This window comes from Peromyscus leucopus, chromosome 4 (genome assembly GCF_004664715.2).
Source record: "Peromyscus leucopus breed LL Stock chromosome 4, UCI_PerLeu_2.1, whole genome shotgun sequence".
Taxonomy (NCBI): domain Eukaryota; kingdom Metazoa; phylum Chordata; class Mammalia; order Rodentia; family Cricetidae; genus Peromyscus; species Peromyscus leucopus.
The window spans coordinates 130,725,873-130,745,791 of NC_051066.1; the positions used below are offsets into that span (position 1 = coordinate 130,725,873).

Below are 19,919 nucleotides of genomic sequence, written 5' to 3' on the forward strand. Positions count from 1 at the left end.
CTTCTGCCTGCTTTTGGGACCCTTTTCCTCCTAATGGCTTGCCGCACCCAGCCTTGATGTAAGGATTTGTACCTGGTCTTACTGTATCTTGTGCTGTGTTTGGTTGATGTTGCTGAGAGGCCTGCTCTTTTCTGGGGTAAGAGGGTTGTGGTGGTGGTAATGGATCTGGGAGAGGGGAGGAAGAGAACGCTGCAGTCTCAATGTATTAGAGAAGAATAAAAATTAAAAAAGCTACAAAGGTGGCTCAGTGGTTAAGAGCACATAATGGTTTTTCAGAAAACCCGAGTTTGGATCGATTTTTCTTTTTTTCCCTCCCTCCTTCCCTGTGGATCAGTCCCAGGTCCTTACATATATTACACAAGCATTCTACCACTGAAACCCACCCGCACCCCTGCCTTCAGACAGGGTCTTGCTGTATACTGCCCAGGCTGGCATGGGCAACCTGGTATATAACTAAACATGGTATGTAACTGAGGCTGGCCTTGAACTCTTTGTTTGTTTCCAGAGGGTTTCTCTGAGTAGTCCTGGCTATCCTGGAACCCTCTGTATAGACCGGGCTGGCCTTGAACTCACAGACATCCACCTGCCCCTGCCTCCTGAGTGCTGAGATTAAAGGCTGTGCTATCACTGCCCACCTGGCCTTGAACCCCTTGATTTCCCTGCTTCTACCTTACAAGCACTTACTGATATTCACCATTGCCTGTCTCCGCTTCTGTGTTTTAGCTATTGTGAATAATGCTGTTAATGGGAATGACTATAGTAATATAAATATCTTTTCAAGAGGCTGCCTTTCAGGCAGGTGACAAATAATTTTAAAAGTGAAAAAAGTCATTTGTCCCAGGTGTTATGTAGCTGGTTAATGATAGAAAAACAGGCTGTAGCTGGACATGGTAGCACACCTATATTCCCAGGACTCAGCAAGTGGAGACAGTAATTCAGGGGTCAGCTTGTTTTATGTGAGACCTTGTTTCCAAATAAATAAATAATAAGGCAGTTGAGCCCCTAATGTCATTTTGAAAATCTGTTTCTCTCTCTTTCTCCCCACTTGCCCATCCTCTGCCACAAAGAGTCTTCAGAGTGCTTAGCAGTTCTAGACCAAACTTGATGAGAACTTTAAAAGACTGTGGATCGTACTCTCATCCCAGCACTCTGGAGACTGAGGAAGGAAGATTGCTGCAAGCTTCAGGTCAGTCTGTGCTGCATAATAAGTTCAAGACTATCCTGGGATACATAGTAAAACCTTGTCTAGTCTCCCCTCAATAAACCAACATAAAGAATTGATGCTTTGGGGCTGGAGAGGTGGCTCAGTGGTTAAGAGCACTGGCTGCTCCTCCAGAGGTCCTGAGTTCAATTCCCAGCAACCACATGGTGGCTCACAACCACTTGTAATGAGATCTGGTGCCCTCTTCTGGCCTGCAGGGACACATGCAGGCAGAATACTGTATATATAATAAATAAATAAACCTTTTTTTAAAAAAAGTTGATGTTTTATTGTAAGAAGAGGAAGAAGTCATTAAGAGTTTTAAATTCATTTCTGAGAGGATCCATTTTAGGGCTTAAATCAGCTAGATTGCAAGGGGTCAAATCTGAAGCAGGAAGGATAGTTAAGAACTAGTTGTTATTGTTCATGATAATGGCTACAGTATCACCAGTGGCGGAGGGATGTGGGATACTTTGTAAACTATTTTGGAGTTGGACTGTCAGCATTTATTCTGATGTATTTTGTTTCAGAAGGTTATGTGTTCATTCCAGAGAGACCTGAGTTGACAGTGCTCTGTTTCAGACAGACAGACAGACGGACATGCGCGCGCATACACACACACACACACACACACACACACACACACACACACACACACACACACGAAGGGAGGAGGATGATATATGACTAAGAAGCCTAGAGCTAACTGGTTTCATGACTGTCTTGGGCTTCTTTCGACTGTGACTGTGGTAATAATGTTCGGCTAGTATGTTAATACTACATAATGTTAACAGCTTGAGATCAGTTAAACTTAGACTGTGGCAGAGGTAGCCTCTTCGAGAAGGCTGGGGAGTTGTCATTTCTCATGTGAAAAATATTACCTTGATGGAGACTTGAAACAGATGGTGTACAGTTGGAGTAGACTCTGTTATTCCAAATAAACATTTGCTGGAACTGGGGTACAGCAATCCATATTTCACTTTTCCCTATTTACATTATCAGGTCAGCTGTGTTGCTGCTGCTTTTATTTGCATTAAGGTTATCAACAGGCTTTGATGTTGGCAGGCTGATTACAACATGTCTTTAAAATATTAAAATGATTAGCACTGGAAGAAATCTTTTAGTTACCTACTCTCCACATTCAGTGGCATAATAGCTGTTAATGCATTCTTACCTGAGCGCTAGCTAACAGTCCCCAGGTGTGGATGGGCTAAGAGCTTTTTAACACCTCACTGGAATGGCATGTCTCAGGTTCTAATCAGTGTTGGAGTCAGGCTTCAGGCACGTCTTCCCGATTCAAGATCAGGTGTGTTCCACAGGAGTCTTGCCTGCTGTGGAAGAATGGCCTCAAACCTGGAGTCTTCCGCACCTTAGTAGGATTATCAGTATGCCCCACCATGCCCAGCAACAATGGCTCTTTCGTCTTAGCAGCAAAAAACCTTTTTACTTATATTATTATTCTGTTTTAGTTAAGGTATACTTTTGGTAAAAGGCGAAAGATTTATACGATCTAAAGAGAAACCAGTGTATATTAAGGTATACTTTTAAATTAAGGAAGAAAGGAAAATTTTATGGTTTTGATCTTATATTGTCCAGATTATTAGCTCAAACACCCATTGTAGTTGAGGACCTTGAACTTCTAATTCGCTTGCCTCCTCTTTCTAAGTCCTGGGGCAGGGGGCAGTACATGTGTACTTTCATGTATGTTAGATGAGGTTTTTACTGAGCTATATCCTAAGACCTAAATGAACTCTTTTAGCTGGCCTAAAAATACCATTGCTCTTGTGCTTGCCCATGTCAGGTTGTAGAGTAAGATTGGTGTGTAGGCTTTCATGTTTTTAGTCTTTTGTAAAAGAGTGTATTTATTTTTTTCCTTGTTCCTGTGCTCTCTTTTAATGCTTTGGCACATGTGGGGTAGTTTGAGTCAAGGTCTCATTGTAGGCCACGATGGCCTTGAACTCTTGACTTAGTCAAGGATGCTCTTGAACTCGCTCCTCTTTCTCTTGTTTACCCAGTAAGTGCTGGGAGTGTAGGCCTTCGTCACCACAGCTGAAGGAATGTCTCCGTGGTGAGAGTGCTTGCTGCTCTTCTTCCTGCACTTCTTCAGCATCTTCTTTGCCATCTTAAATTTAGAGTCCTGGAGCTCAGTCCTCAGACCTATTTTTTTACTCACTTCTTCCAAAATACCTGCTCTCAAGCTTTAAACATTCTCTGTGTACCTTCCATCAGTTGACAGCCTTTGATCCAAAGCTCAGACTTCCTATCCCAGGCCAGTCTGGCTACACTGCAAGTGGAAATCAGCATACTTAGGTATCTGAGAAAACCATGTAGAGGCTCAGGGAAACACTGGCTGTAATCCACAGAGAGGTCCCAGAAGACACCCCAGCCCCACCACCTCAAACTTCAGCTTCCAGAGTTGTGAGAAAAAGTTTCTGTTGTTTAAGGCTCCAGGCTGTGTGGCACTTGGTTATGAGCAAGCTAATCTAGCAGAGAGAGCAATGCCATAAAACCAGTCCAGGAAAGCGACATCTTAACTTGTTCCTTTCCTTTTTTCTTTCTTTCTTTGGTTTTTTATTTTATTTATTTATTTATCTTTTTTTTTTTTTTTTCTAGACAAGGTTTTCCTGTGTAACAGCTCTGGCTGTCCTGGAACTCACTCTGTAGACCAGGCAGGCCTTGAACTCAGGAATCTGCTTGTCTCTTCTGCCTCTCAAGTGCTGAGATTAAACTTTTGTACCACCACACCTGGTCTTTCTTTCCTTTTCTTAAAAAAAAAAAAAAAAAAAAAAAGATTTATTTTTATTTTCTGTGTATGAATGTTTTGCCTACATGTGTGTGGGGGTACTTTGAATGTGCCTGGTGCCTGAGGACACTAAAACAAGGTATCAGATCCCCTGAAACCTGGAGTTAGAGAGGATTGTGAGCTGCCATGTGGGTGCTGGGAATTGAACCTGGGACCTCTAAAAGAACAGCAAGCATCTTAACTGCTGGGTCATCTCCCAGCCTCCACATTCCTTTTTCCCATCTCCCTTTCCTGTCTTGCTCATCCTTTCCTTGGTTGTTTTAAAGGGACTTTGGTCTAGATCAGTGGTTCTCAACCTTCCAAATGCTGAGACTCTTTAATACAGTTCCTCATGTTGTGGTGACCCACAACCATAAAATTCATTACTACTTCATAACTGTACTTTTACTACTGATATGCAAGATATCTGATATACAACCCCCAAATGGGTCAGGACTCACAGGTTGAGAAGAGCCGCTGGTTTAGATTTAAGACATGACTAGAGGTAGTTAAATATGAATTTCCAGAATTAGGAACTAGAAATAACAACAAAGAAATGTAAAGCCAAGTAGTATTCCATGAGACAGTTAAGGAAAGATTGCAGAACTTGCAAAATGATGAAATCTGGGCATTTGTGAACATGTTATTTTTTCATCCTTATCTTTGTGACTTATGCAAAGGAACAGGTTAGTAGCTTGAAAAAGAAAATATCTGTAAATAGTTAAGGCTTTCTAAAGGGAAAGGTACTTAGTATGTAATAGTGCCAGCTATTTTTCAGTGAGCATTAACGTAAAAGAGGAAAAAACCAAACAAGAAAAACCAGAAGAAGCTGGGTGTGATGGTACACACCCTGTTACACCAGCACTCAGGCCATCCTGGTTAAAAACAATGAGAAGTGAGGCTGTGTACGGAGAATCCGAAGTGGAAGGCTTCCGCTCTCTTAGATGTGTGTTCCCAGCCAGCCTGGGACTCACAGGAGGCTTTCTCTCAAAATTACAATTAAGTTGGGCCTGGAGACATGGCTCAATAAGGTTAAGAGTGCATACTGCTCTTGGAGACATCACAGGTGAGTTCCCAGCACCCACATCAGACAGCTCACAACTGCCTGTAATTCCAGTTCCAGGGCCTATGATACCTATAGCCTCTATGGGCAGAGGACACATACCCACACACACATAAATGTAAAAGTAAAAAATAAAAATAAATTATTTCAAAAAAATAAATTGGGCTGGGGAGATGGCTCAGAGGTTAAAAACACTGACTGCTCTTCAAGAGGTTCTGAGTTCACTTCCCAGCAACCACATGGTGGCTCACAGCAATTTGTAATGAGAGTTGGTGCCCTCTTCTGGCCTGCAGGTATACATGGGGGCAGAACACTGTATACATAATAAATAAATCTTTGAAATAAAAATTAAAATATAGGTTACTTCTTTTATATCCTCTTTCTTCATTCTTATGCAAGTAACTTCTAGTTCTAAGCCGAAGTGTTCTTTTATTTCCAAATTTCTGAATTGAACTACCTACTGGTAACGTATATTATTAGTTCAGCATAAAAACTTAACGTCCTGTCAGTGGTGGCGCACGCTTTTAATCCCAACACTCAGGAGGCAGAGGCAGGTGGATCCCTGTGAGTTCAAGGCCAGCCTGGTCTACAGAGCGAGTCCCAGACAGCCAGAGCTACATAGTGAGACCCTGTCTCAAAAGCAAAACCTTAATGTCCCATACTGAATACATAATTTCTCTGCTCAAATATACTCTACCACTAGTGTTCTCTATCTTGGTCAGTAATTCCACGTTGGTGTGCATCTCTCCCCTATGATCTTATCAATACCAAATCCTCTTGTGTTGTCATTTTAAGTGTCTTTTAATCCACCCCCCACCCCCATCCCCTTCCTGTGGTTGCTGCTTTCTCGGGAATTACTGTCTGTCACAATACGGAAACGCACATACCCGTCTTGCACCACAGTCTCATTCTCCCCATCACAAACACTGATCTCTTCTTTTCTTTTCTTTTCTATTTTTTTCCCTTCCTCCCTCCCTCTCTTCCTCCTTCCTTTCTTAGACAGGATCTCTCCATATATTTTTTTTTGGTTGGGGGGCGCGGTTTCGAGACAGCGTTTCTCTGTATAACTTTGGAGCTTGTCCTAGAACTCACTGTAGCCCAGGCTGGCCTCGAACTTACAGAGATTTGCCTGGTTCTGCCTCCTGAATGCTGGGATTAAAGGCATGCGCCACCACAGCCCGGCTTAGAGTAATTTATTATTTTATGTATATTATTTTTGCTTGCATGTATGTATTTGCATTGTATGCTTGGTGTCAACAGAATTCAGAAGAGGGTGTTAGATCCCCTGGAAGTGGAGTTTTGGATGGTTGTGAACCATCATGTGGATGCTGGAACCAAACCCTGGTCCTCTGCAAAAGTAACAAGTGCTGTGTTCTTAGCTGCAGAGACAGCTTTCCAGTTCTTATTTATTTTTATTGTATGTGTTAGGTTTTGCTTGTATGTACATTTGTGTACTACATGTGTGCCTGATGCCTGTGGAGGCCAGAAGAGTGCATTGGATCCTCTGGAACTGGAGTTAAAGACAGTTAGTTGTAAGTCACCGTGTGGGTGCTGGGAATTCAAGCCCAGGTCCTCTGGAAGAACAACTGTGTTCTTAACTTCTGAGCCACCTCTCCAGCCCCTGTCTTTGCTTTTCATAGCTTTCCTTCTAGGTGGTTTTTTATTTTCATTCATTTACTTGTATTGAAAAACAAGGCCTAGAAAGCTGAAATTATTTGCTAAATTTTATGTAGGCCATGAGTAACTGAAGGAGGCATCAAATCAGCCCTTTCATTCTCTGTATCTTTATTACTATTTGAAACTAGGAATAACAGTAATGGTGCTCGTTTGTGGGCATGGAGTAAACAAGAAGTAAGTAACGTGGCCTGTGAACTGTGTTCTTGAGGCTGGATTTTATCCACTAGCTAAGTTTTCAGGAGGTGAAACATGCAGCCCACTGTTCTGGAGTTGGGCTGACCCGTCTTTGTTACCCTGGCCAAGTGCTGTGTGTATTTGACTGCTAAGCCCTTCTCTACCTAGCCTTTGGCACCCTTGCTGTAAAGACAGGTGGTCTGAGAAAGACACCCTCCAGGTTGATGCACACTACATAACATAACAGTGCGAGACAACTGTCAGTTCCTTCCTTCTCTTCTCCCCCACCCCCTCCAGAAAGCTGGGCCCCAGATGGAAGAGTTGGAAACGTGTCAACTGTTCTCTGAAGGGCATTGAGAAAACACTGGCAGGAAGAAAAAGGCAAGCGCAACAGCTCATTAGTCCACTAATCAGATAGGACGATCTTCCATTTCACAAAGAAAGCATCCTGACCAGGGACGACAAGAGTGGGAAATTTTAGCCACACGGTTCTCAGAATACTATAGGTTTTATTAGGGGGTTTGTAACATGGGTGCTTGGCTTCCTTGATACTTTTAATTCATATATTCCTTTCCAAAAAATAGCCACTGCAAGCTGGAACATAATACAGCGTTTGGGGACATCTTTCCCATCAGAAAGTGTGGTGAATAAGCTAAGATGTGCCTTGTGTTTTCTGAACATGCTTTGATTTTTTTTACCTTCTCATTTAAACCTTTCCTGTGGCCTTTGCATTTTTGTTGTTGTTGTTGTTGTTGTTGTTGTTGGTTTTTCAAGACAGGGTTTCTGCACAGTTTTGGTGCCTGTCCTAGATCTCGCCCTGTAGACCAGGCTGACCTTGAACTCACAGAGATCCGCCTGGCTCTGCCTCCCTAGTGCTGGGATTAAAGGTGCGCGCCACCACCACTTGGCTGCCTTTGCACTTGTAATCGAAGTCAGTTGCTACTTTGATATTTAAGTAAACAAAAAAAAAAAACCACAAGAAATTAGTGAGAGACATATAGTTCAATTTAAAGATGAGCCTGTTATCCAGGTATTAATAGGTTCTCTTTTGTGAGAAATGGTTTATTTTAAATGTTTTTTTGAGTCAAGGGTTTTGCCTCATCTAACCCAGAATGTTTTATAGATAGAGTCTGGCTTTGAGCTTCTGATCCTCCTGTCTTTACCTCCCCAATCCTGGGGTTATAGGCAGTGTGCCACCCTGCCAGGTTTAACTTACTTATAATGTTTTAGATTTTTCTTATGTGTATGTATGTTTTGCCTCCACATATGAGAGGCCAGAAGGGGCTATGAGATTGCCTAGAACTGGTGTTAGACATGGTTGTGAGCTAGGAACACACCTCTGTCCCCTGTAACCTCTGAGCCATCTCTCTAGGCCCCTCTTAAACATTTTTTTTCATGTGCATCGGTGTTTTGCTTGCATTTATGTCTTTGGGTGTCAGATCCTCTGGAACTGGAGTTATAGACAGTTGTGAACTGCCATGTGGGTGCTGGGAATTGAACCCAGGCCCTCTGGAAGAGCAGCCAATGCTCTTAACTGCTGAGCCATCCTTCCAGCCTCCCTCTCCCCCATATTAAAAGATCCTGTGCTAGTAAGGTGTTTACTGCCAAACTTAGCAACCTGAATTTGATCCCCTGGACCTACATGGTAGAAGGAGAGAATTGACTTTGGCAAGTTGTCTCCTGGCGGCCACACACATATCATGGCACGTGTACACATTCTTGTGAACACGCTGCAAATTCACACACATATACACACGCACAAATAAATAAATATGTAATTAGATTTTTAAAGGGTCCTTTCCTTTCCCCAAATAAAGTAGCATTTGCAGAGCTAGATGTTAGGACATGAACATATCTCCAGGGAGTCAATGTTTTACCCCCCCCCCTTTTTTTTATAAGCATCATCTTAACTTCTAGGGAAATAGTCCTCTAGGGAAATAGGTTCATTTCCAATTGTTGTTGCTATTTATTATTTATAGAGAGCTTTGACCTCCCTTTCTTTTATTCTTTGCAGTTGGTTGTGAGAAAAGGGTGCCAGCAATGCCTGGATCGCCTGTGGAAGTGAAGATACAGTCAAGATCCTCACCTCCCGTCATGCCACCCCTCCCACCAATAAATCCCGGAGGACCGAGGCCAGTGTCCTTTACTCCTACAGCATGTGAGACCTCTTAATTAAGTTGAATTCATGATTCAGAGTCATAATTTAGATCTGAGTAACTGGCTTACATTAAACCTTCATATACATCATTCATCATAACTAAAATGTAAATAAGGGCAGGGTATAGTGATGCTTCTTCCTATAATCTCAGCCTGTAATTGCCGCACTCAGAGGATTAAGAGCTCTAGGTCACCCACCCCTTGGAGTGGCACATGCCTTTAATCTTGGCATGTGGGAGGCAGAAACAAGGGCTCTCAGTGAGTTAGGCCAGTTGAGCTACTTAGTAAGACCCCATCTCTAAAAAGAAGTGAGGGAAGGGCTGTTTGAATGTGACTTCCAGAAATATATGAAGATGGGCATGAATTTTATTTATTTGTGAGAGTCTCACTCCTTATGTAGCTGGATATATTGTAATTTGAAAAATGTGAGAATGTGATCACACAATTTGATTTAAAAGGCTGTGAAAAGCTTATCTACATTGTCAGGGTGGCTACAAGCAGAGAGAGTAGTGTTCCATTGTTGGGGGGAGCTTCAAAGAGGGGAGCTCTCATCAGGATGGATCTTTGTGGAAAGAAAGAAATGAAAGATGATTGCAGCTGATTTTCTAGATCGGTGAGGTTAAGTGTAGAGCTCTCCTTTCTAGGCGTTTAGTAATCTCTTTGAATGGAAGATAGAATTACACACACACCCCCTTTTTTTCCTCAGCCCATTAGTTTTTTTTTTGTTTTTTTTTTTTTATGAATTCAACACCATTTTCCTGAAAACCTACCACTTGTTAGGGGATGATGAACAAAGCACATACTTGATTGCACGTACATGCACACAAAATAAATGATGGTTTACAAGAATCTAGTAGTGTGTATGCTTATGTATACAGTAAGGTAAAAGTCATCAAGTGGCCTCACCTGATGTGGTGACATATGCTAAATAATGTTGAGGGAGAAGAGAAGTAGAAGGCTGAAGCAGAAAACACTCTAGTTCAAGGCCTGTATCAGAAAGCAAAAACCAAACAAAAGGAAGACCAGTCTACTAGTAATTGCAAATAAACAAAGAAAAGAAGCAAAATAGTGGTCGTGTGCATGCAGATTTCTGGAACTCACTCTGTAGCATAGGCTGGCCTCTAACTCAGAGATCTATCTTCCTCTGTCTCCAAGTGTTGAGATTAAAGTGCACCACTACACCCAGCTCAGATGTATTAAATCTATTAGGGTTTACCTTGAAGTAAAGCAGCACTGTCCTATACCAAAGAAAAGTTCTTACTTCGAGTGATAGCCGAGCCGAGCTATATAAGATACAGAAGAGTTTGCTGGTTGAAATCTGAATAGTGGTCTGTCCAGAAAGAAGGAGCAGAGATGGAGAAGTGACTGTGACTACTTTAGGAGAAGGGATGTATAACCAGGTTTGTGGTGGTTTTCATACTCATGAATTTTATTAGCTGAGTTTTATTAGCTGAGTAGAGGTTAAAGGATTGGCCTTTTAAAACACAGCTGAAGTCTTCACTTATTTTATGTACTTTGTTGCTTGCTTGCTTGATTTTTGTTTGTTTTGATGTGTGGTCTCATGTATGTAGCTCAGACTGGTCTTGAACTTTTTACAAGCCCAGCATGATCTTGAACTCTTGATGTTTCTGCCTCCACCTTCCAGATGGAGATCATAGGAATGTGCATCCATGCCCATCTTTTGTTCTGTTGTTTTTTTAAGATAGGGTCTCACACTGTAGTTCAGGCTGGCTTCCAAGCTGGAGTCCTCATAACTCTTGTCTCCTGGGTGCTGGTGTGAGCCCACACTATACCTTCTGTCTTTGTTTTGTGATACCAATTTATCCTCCCCTCCCTCCTCTTCCCTCCCCTCAGAAAACAGGAGTACTGATTGTGTTTATCATAATTTGACCAAAAATAAAGAATGGGAGATCCTTTATGGGGTTTAAGTAAATAGTGTGCTTTCCCCTTTCCCTTTCTTCTTTTTTGGGTATGTGTGGTCTTGGTGTGCTGGTTTCAACCTCTTGGGCCCAAGTGATTCTTCTGTCTCAACCTCTAGAGTAGCTAGAAGCACTCTAATTTTAGAAGGTATTTTTCTGAATGACCAAGAATTCTGCATTATTTTTCCGTCTGTGTCAAGACAAGGGGAAAACTACTCTAAAGGATATTAGTATTTTGAATGGTCAAAGAGATACACATTTTGATGCCAATTTAGATCATAAAGATAGAACCTGAAAATATCTCTGACATTAGTAGAATTCTGTTTCTCTGTTGGTATTTCTCACATGCTAACTTGTGATTGATTGCTTGGCTTCTTTGAGATTCTCGGAAAGAGATCTGTAAAATGAACACAAAGCTGCATGTGATGGGTCACACCTATAATAATGGTATTCTGGAGGCCAGTACAGGAGAATCATGTTCAAGCAAATTCAAATCTACTGTGCAAGAGCCTGTCTGAAAAACAAAAAAGAAAGAAAAAAAGAAAAAAGGGCTCTGAGGGAGATGATTTGGGGGTTAAGAGCACCTTTTCGTCTTGCAGCTAACAACTGTTTGTAACTCCAGTTCTGAGAGATCCAATCCTACTTCTGTCCTCCATGGGTATCAGGCACACATGTGATACACAGACATACATGCAGGCAAGATATTCATACACATAAAAATAGATCTTAAGGGGAAAAAAGCAAAAATAGGAGTTTCCAGTTGGTCTCCAACTTATTGTAAGCACTGTGGTGTCTAAAGTTAAATGCTCCTTTGTGTCTATGCTGCCCCCCCCCCAGGAGCTCACAATAGCCAGGTGTCCTTGAACCCAATATCCTCCTTTTTCCTATTCATAGTACTCTACAGTGATTGTGTGTGTTGTATCTGCTTGTTTGCTTGTAAATAATGTTTTTATTTATTCTTTAAGAATTTCATACAATATATTTGATCTTATTCATCCCCCTCCCCAATACCTCAGATTTCCCCCCACCTATTCAACTTTATCTTCTCTCTCTCCCTCTCTTTCTCTCTTGTTTTCACCCTGTCCTCCTCTTCCGCTTCCCTTTTCCAGTCTAGTTTGTATTGGCTGACTACTTCTGGGTGTGGGACCTGCCCTGGAGTGTGGTTTGGATATACTACGTATCACTACATTGAGGAAAACTGACTCCAGTTTTCCCAGCAAGAATCAATCAAATGTTGACAGGCCTGGTGGCTTATGCCTTTAATCCCAGCACTCAGGAGGCAGAGGCAGGGGATCTCTGTGAGTTCTAGGCCAGCCTGGTCTACAAATCAAGTTCCAGGACAGCTAAGGCTGTTACACAGAGAAATTCTGTCTCGAAAAACAACCACCAACAACTACAATAACAACAAAAAGAATCAAATGCCATTAGCTTCTCATGGGGCGGGGGTGGGGGAGGTGAGAGACATGACAACTTTGTGCCCATCTCCTCTTCTATGCTGAAATTTTGTTTGGCTTGAACTTGTGCATGCATTCACAGTCAATCTCTATAAGTTAATATGTGCATCTGCCTTATTTATTGTATGTGGAAAACACTTTCCTTGAAGATGTCCACCATCTCTGGATCTTATAGTCTTTCTCATAGATCCCTAATCCATGAGAGGGGAGGAATATAATAATAGACATCCTGTTTAAAGTTGAGTATTCTGAAGTCTCTTTTTCTATGCATGTTGACCATTTGTGAGTTTCTGTGTTAGCGGCCATCTGCTGCATGAAGAAGCTTCTCTGGTGAGAGTTTAGTGATGCATTTATCTATGCATGGAGAAATAAATCATTAGAAGTAGTTTTATTGCTATGTCCATTTAACAAATAACAATAGTAGGTTTTCCCTTAGGTCTTGTGACTCATCTAGCCATAGGTTCTTGGCCTCATTGACAGTTATCAGATACAGGTTCTGTCTTGTGGAGCAGGCCTTAACCAAAAAGTGGTTTACTCCTATAATATTTATGCCAGTGAGCATGTCTTGCCAAGCAGGTCTTTATTGTATCTCACATAGTTCATAGCTGGATTCAAGAGTGACTTATTTTTCTATTTTCTCCTCCGGTAGCATGCATAGCACCTTTTTAACACTCTGAACACTAGCCAGTAGGGGTGAAGCTTCTAGTTAAGTACAGCTAGATTTCTCCATGTTTGATGACTGATTGGTGTCTCCAGCAGTGGGGTTTTAAAAACAAGTTCTGGAGGGTAACAAATAGCATTGGCAAAAGCCTTTAATGTGTGGGATTGGGATGGTCTCTGGGACTCCAATAGCTCAAAAAGAGGTTATCCAGGATTTTCTTTGGTAGTATCATCTATGTAGTTGGGGTCTTGTTCCTTCATCATAGAGCATCTCCATTTGAAATATGTGCATGTGTGTATGTTTATATACGTGTGTGTGTGTGTGTGTGTGTGTGTGTGTGTGTGTGTGTGTGTATGAAGCTTCTATAATATTAAGTATTAAGTTGTTTTTGGTTTTTTTTTTTCAAGACAAGGTTTCTCTGTGTAGCTTTGGAGCCTGTCCTGGAACTCACTCTGTAGACCAGGCTGGCCTTGAACTCACAGAGATCTGCCTGGCTCTGCCTCCTAAGTGCTGGGACTAAAGGAATGCACCACCACCACCACCACCACCACCCAGCTTTACAATATTAAGTTTTTCTATGACCTTTTTAAAGGCCTTTAATGTTACTTTAATGTTATCTTTCCCATGTTCCCTTCTCTACCCTGTCTTCCCGTCTCCCACTCCATCTATTTGTTTGTTTGTTTGCTTGCTTGCTTGCTTGCTTGCTTTAAATGAAATGTTGCTATGTTACTAAGGCTAGCCTCCTATTCCTGGGCATATACAGTTTTCCCATTGCAGCCCTCTAGTAGCCATGACTACAACACAAGCACATATCATCATACTTAGATGTTAACACTTGTACAATATTCTGTTGCCATTTTTTCTTTCTTTTTTTTTCCTTTGGTTTTTCGAGACAGGGTTTCTCTGTGTAGCTTTGCGCCTTTCCTGGATCTCGCTCTGTAGACCAGGCTGGCCTTGAACTCACAAAGATCCACCTGCCTCTGCCTCCCGAGTGCTGGGATTAAAGGCGCGCACAGTCACCGACCAGCTCATTTTTTCTTGATAGTCTGTCTTAGTACACAGCAGTCTCATTGATGACAGGAGCGAGTTTTGTTTTGTTTTGTTTTGTTTTGTTTTGTTTAATACAAAAATGCTTTACAGAATTCAAATGAGTAGTAAAAGAGACTGTAAAGGTGAAGAAGTCAGCAAAGACTCTTACATTCTGTACTTCAACTGAGTCTTCTTATTCTGGCTTTCTTTTAGTAAGCAATGGCATCAACCATTCCCCTCCTACCCTGAATGGTGCCCCATCACCACCACAGAGATTCAGCAATGGTCCTGCCTCTTCCACGTCCTCTGCACTAACAAATCAACAGTTGCCAGCTACTTGTGGTGCTCGGCAGCTCAGCAAGTTGAAACGCTTTCTCACTACTCTGCAGCAGTTCGGCAATGACATCTCACCTGAGATTGGCGAGAAGGTTCGGACTCTTGTTCTAGCATTGGTGGTAAGTATGGCTTCACCTTCACCAGCTGCCTAAGAAGTTACGATATTCCTGCTCATTTCCAAACCATGTAGATAGTATGGACTGCGTTAGCTGTTCAACAAATTTTTAAAAGCTGTTGAATTATCGATTTCATAGCAGTATTTATTTGCCAAAGAATCTCTAATGTGTCTTATTATCCAAGGTGCGGATTTAATTCTAGTAAGCAGCCTCGGATTTGTCTTAAACAGCTTTCAGCAGGCCTGCTGAAATCCAACCAAGTTAATAGAAGGTTGGTTTTATGTCAGCATATTCAGTAGCTGGTACATTATTTGCAAACCAATTTTAATTTTCAAAACAATATTTTGTAAAATTAAAAGTTTAATGAACTAAATAGTTTCTATGTAGTTATGTTGTTCAGCTCCATGTGCATAGTTTCTTTAGTTTTTCTTTCTATACTGAGTGAGCCTGCTTATAAAGGATTAACTTTCTATGTTGCCATCTGGGTGATATTGAATATTCTCAATTTATAAGGGAAGTGCTGCCAGTTCTCAGTGTTTCCAAATGAAATACTCTTAAGATTCACTCCTTATAAAAGCATTCTGATGTCTTTCCCACATGTTAACTTCTCTTGATGATGAAAAGCTGCATTATTGTACTAGTCCTTAAAGTTGCATTTCCTCTCGAAATATAACTTATGGAAAACCCCTGGGGTTCTGGAGGGCAGTACATGGAAACAGTTGGTAGATTAATTGTCTAGTGTCCACAGTCCTGGGTACAATCCCAATACTCTGGATATTTATGCATAAAGATCAGAAGTTCAAAATTATCCTAAGTTACATAATTTCTGTCCAGCAAGGCATTGTATAAGACCCTATCTCCAACAAAAACAGGGTCTCATGTAGGGCAACTGATCTGGAACTCTGTGTAGTCTAGGACCTCGAACTCTTGATCTCTTGCCTCTACCTCCTTAGTGCGAGGATTTCAGGCATGAGTTACCATTGTTTTATTGTACTGTTTTATTATAGCATAGTTTATACATTTTGGCTTTTGATAAACATTTGAATTGTTTGCATTTGTGACAGTGTGTCAGGGGTCGCTAATATTGCCCTATGTTTGTAGATTGGTTCCTTTTCCAGATTGACATATGGTAGTGCTCACAGCTAACATTTATTCCAGAGACATAATAAAAATAGACAGGCAGATCGTAAAGGAGATGTACATGGACAGACTCTGGAGGAATCCATGTGCCAGCTTTCTTAATGCTCTCCCCATTTCATGATTACACAGAACATACTATCCCCAAAGCAAAGAAAATGTATGCAGTGCTTCTGCCCAAAGAATCCTGTGAAGACTGATTGTGGCTGGGTCTTGTGGACCACATATGCCCAGCTCCTCTTCTATAGAATCCCATGTTTTAGCATAACCAGAAACAGTAACAGCGAGCCAGTTCTGTCACTTAGAGAAAGTGTGAGGTTTTATTCTGTGCGATTATTTATTTAGTCAGAATTTAAACTATGATAGAATAATTAGCATTATTAAACTGAGACTAACCCTTTTATTAAAGTTTATTTTTGTTGTATGTGTGTGAGTGTTTTGCTTGTATATATGTACGTGCACCGTGTGTGCAATGTCAGAGGATGCCAGAAAGCATGTGTGTTGGGTTCCCTGGGACTGGAGTTACAGACCATTGTAAGCTGCCATTCGGGTGCTGGGAATTGAATTCAGGTCTCCTGGAAGAGCAGCCAGTACTCATAACATTGAGCCATCTCTTCAGCTCCAAGATTTATTTATTTTTATTTTATATGTGTAGGTGTTTCACGTGTATGTTTGTGCACCACAATTATGTAGTTCTCAAAGAACCAGAAGAGTGTGTTGCATCCTCAGGACTTCCTTTGCTTGTGTTGAATGGTGTTCCTCAGCCCAGAGCCTTCCCAGCTCTCACTTGCTCTGGTGCTGTCTGTGCACTTGTGGTATGAGAGCCTGTTTATCCCCTTTAGGTTCCTAGTGCAGTGCATTGCCCTGGTTGTGGCATCTCTGTCACCACTACCACCACCATCATTCATCTGAGAACTATTTCCATCTGTTTGGTTTTTCCAGATTATGTTTCATGTAGCCCCAGCTAACTCACTGTGTAGCTGAAGACGACTTTCAACTACTTACTTTTCTGCCTCCACCTTTCCAGTGCTGGGATTATAATCGTGTACTACCATGCTCAGTTTAGGAAGTACAAGGGATCATATTCAGGTTTTCATATACACCAGACAAACACTGTGTACCAACAGAGCTACACCCCAAACCTTTTCATGGTTCTACAGTGATGTAATAAATGTGATTTGTTTTCTTTTTGTTTTGATTTGTTTTGTTTTGTTTTTAGAGTCAAGGTTTCTCTATGTAACAGTCCTGGCAGTCCTGGAACTTTGTAGACCAGGCTGGTCTAGAACTCACAGAGATCACCTCCCTCTGCCTCCCAAGTGTTGGGATTAAAGGCGTTATGGCAGGCTGAAAATGTTTTCCTAAAGGTTATGGCATATTCTGTTATCTGTATATACAACATTTTGCTTATCCATTGTCCTGTATGAGGAACACTAGGTTATTGCTTCTACCTTTTCAATTAGGGAAAGTTTTACATCATTGTACAAGTTTTGGCATCCACATTCTCAAATCAGCTAATAGTCTGCTCTTTCATGAAGGCCTGGCTTCCCCCCCTTTTTTTTCTATATATTTTTATAGGTTTATGACACCATCTTCTGGCCCCCACAGGCACCAAACACTCACATGTTACATGTGCATACAAGCAGTCAAAACTCATACACATTAAACAAAAATCTTGTTTGGTTTACACTCTATCAGTGTGAGTTTCATGAGATGTTAACGGTGAAGATTAGAGAAGTGGCCCATTGTGTGTAACCTTTCTAAGTTTTTTTTTTTTTTTTTTTTTTTTTTGGTAGCTTAAAAAAGTTACAAAGTTTTAATTAATATTATAATTTTATGTAAATGAGTGCTTTGCCTCCTTGTAGGCCTGTGTACCACATACATGTCTGGTAACTTCAGAGGCTAGAGGAGGGCATTAGATTCCCTTAAGACTGGAGGTACAGCTGGTTGTGAGCCATCACGCAGGTACTGGGAATCGAACCAGTGTGTCTTAACTGCTTAGCCATCTCTCCATCCCCTCTAATTTGTTTTTGCAACTTTGTTAGACTTATAATTTATCTCAAAAAATTGTAAAGCTATGCATAGTTTTCTATGTCTATAATTCTAGCACTCAGTAAGCTGTTTCAGGCCAGCCTCAGTGCCATAGAGAGATCCTGTTCCCACCAAACAAAGTATGGGGGACTATCTCTGTCTCTGTGCTTTTATCTTCTAAGTCCATTGTAGATGTTCCCTTGAGACTAAATCTCCTAACATCCTACCCTTTGAATTTTCTGTCTCCCAAAAATAACCATTTCTGAGCCTTTAAAAAGAATTACCACGTGTAGTGCTAGATGTAGTGGTGCATGCCTTTAATTCTTACACTCTGGAGGCAGTCAGGAGGATATAGTAGTGCATGCCTTTAATTCTTACACTCAGGAGGCAGTCAGGAGGATCTCTTGAGTTCAAGCCAGCCAAGACTACATAATGAGGCCCTGTCTCAAAAATCAAAAGAAACAGATTAAAAAAATGATGTTTATCTAATGTGAGTGTACACTTGTGCCGCTGTAAATGCATGCAAGCCAGAGGACAGCCAGATAGAACTTTGGTCTGGTAGTAAGCACCTTTACCCACTTAGTCATAGTACTATTACAATACAAAAAAATCTTTGTAGTCTGTTTTCCTGCTGGACTGTATTCTCGAGAGACGGGAAAGACAACTAAACTAAACAAAAAGGAAATAGTTAGGCTTTTTGTGAATTAACGGTTGACTGAAGGCAGTCTGGTATGACAGCTCATTCCTCTGAGATCTAGTCTGCCCTATTTTGTCCAAACATGCGGCCTTGAGTCTGTGCTTCTGGCCTGAGTCGTTTATTGTCTGCTACTAATCTGTATTATCACTTTGTCCATCCATAGCAAAACTTTAGATCATTCCTTTGGTCTTTCCATACATTTAATCTACTTCTTGCTGCTGTGCCCAGTTTTATATGTTGAACATTATTTGTCTTTTCAGAACTCAACAGTGACAATTGAAGAATTCCATTGCAAGCTCCAAGAGGCTACAAACTTTCCTCTTCGTCCATTTGTAATTCCATTTCTCAAGGTAATTCAGAGGCATTCATTATAATTTATCATCAGCATTTCTCAGGATCTGCTGACCCCTGCTCCATGCTCTCAGAGCAGCTTGCTGCAGTGTCATAGCTTTGTTTTATCTGGTGCTGGTAGTAAACAGTATGTAAATTAGCCTCTTCCATGATGAGAACTGCAGTGTTTTGAATGATTTCTGTTCACAAACACTAGAGGTAGCATACAGGAGCAAGTAAAGGAATAAGGAGAGAAGAAAGGACTGAAATGTGAAAGTTTGTGGAAGTGGAGGAAGTACCACTAGATCTTTTGGGTGTGGTCTGAAGATGAAAAGTATGTGTATCTGCAAGGAGACTCTCCAAAGAGAGGCTTGTGCAGTTGTTTCAGGAGGATGTGAGAAGGCAGTGGCTGTGTCTCCTCAAACCCCAGATAATACAGTCTAATTCATGTCCTCTAGAATTATTGTTTCTGGACCACACCTTTTGGGCACGGGGTTCTAAATTACCACGCTTACTTTCTTAAAAGTGTTTTCATTTTGAAGTAATTTCATACTCACAGATAAGCTGTAAAAGGATACCGTCTCAAAACCAGTTTTCCAAACAGTATCATTTCATAATAGTTTCCTATTTTTCTTCTGAAATTAAAGAGAGCTGTAGATGTGATACATCTAAATTTCCAAATCAAGAATTTTCTTTTTTCTTAATACTAGGGACCCAACTTTGGGCTCCAAGCATGCCAAACAAGGGCTTTCTCAAGGAATGGTGTCCAGAGCCCGTTAGCACTCAGAAAACACTGGGTGTCTAATGTATAGACCTTACGTATGTTTAGTACTGTCCCACTAATGCTCTTCACAGCAAAATTAAGCCTTTATGTGTGTGCTTCAATAAATTGATGTATTCTGTAGTCATACAAAACAGTCTGGTAAAGGAAGTTAGGAGTGAGGGCCTTTCTCCCCAACATCATTCAAGACTAGAGATTGAGGAAAATTCTAAAATCTTCAACCTGTGGCTTACTAGATGATTGAACACAAATTCAGTCAGCTGACGACTGGGGTGAGATAGAGAGAGAGAACTAGAGAGAATGCTTGCCTATAAAGGATTTTGAAGGAGTCAGGTCTGAGATTGGCACCTGTGTGTGTCTGTCTATGACTCCCTGTG

General features: G+C 41.2%; 1 protein-coding gene across 5 annotated transcripts in view; it reads left to right on the plus strand.

Moving 5' to 3' along the window:
* The window catches only part of Cbfa2t2 (CBFA2/RUNX1 partner transcriptional co-repressor 2), a 98,569-nt gene that overhangs the window by 51,325 nt on the left and 27,325 nt on the right, over positions 1-19,919 (plus strand). For 4 of the 5 annotated variants that reach the window (XM_028888990.2, XM_028888985.2, XM_028888984.2 and 1 more), the window contains exons 2-4: positions 8,912-9,055; positions 14,331-14,572; positions 18,692-18,781. In XM_028888990.2, coding sequence (XP_028744823.2) covers positions 8,912-9,055; positions 14,331-14,572; positions 18,692-18,781 — 476 coding nt within the window. The remainder of the gene's footprint in view (positions 1-8,911; positions 9,056-14,330; positions 14,573-18,691; positions 18,782-19,919) is intronic. The other variant, XM_028888989.2, reaches the window with a different exon arrangement.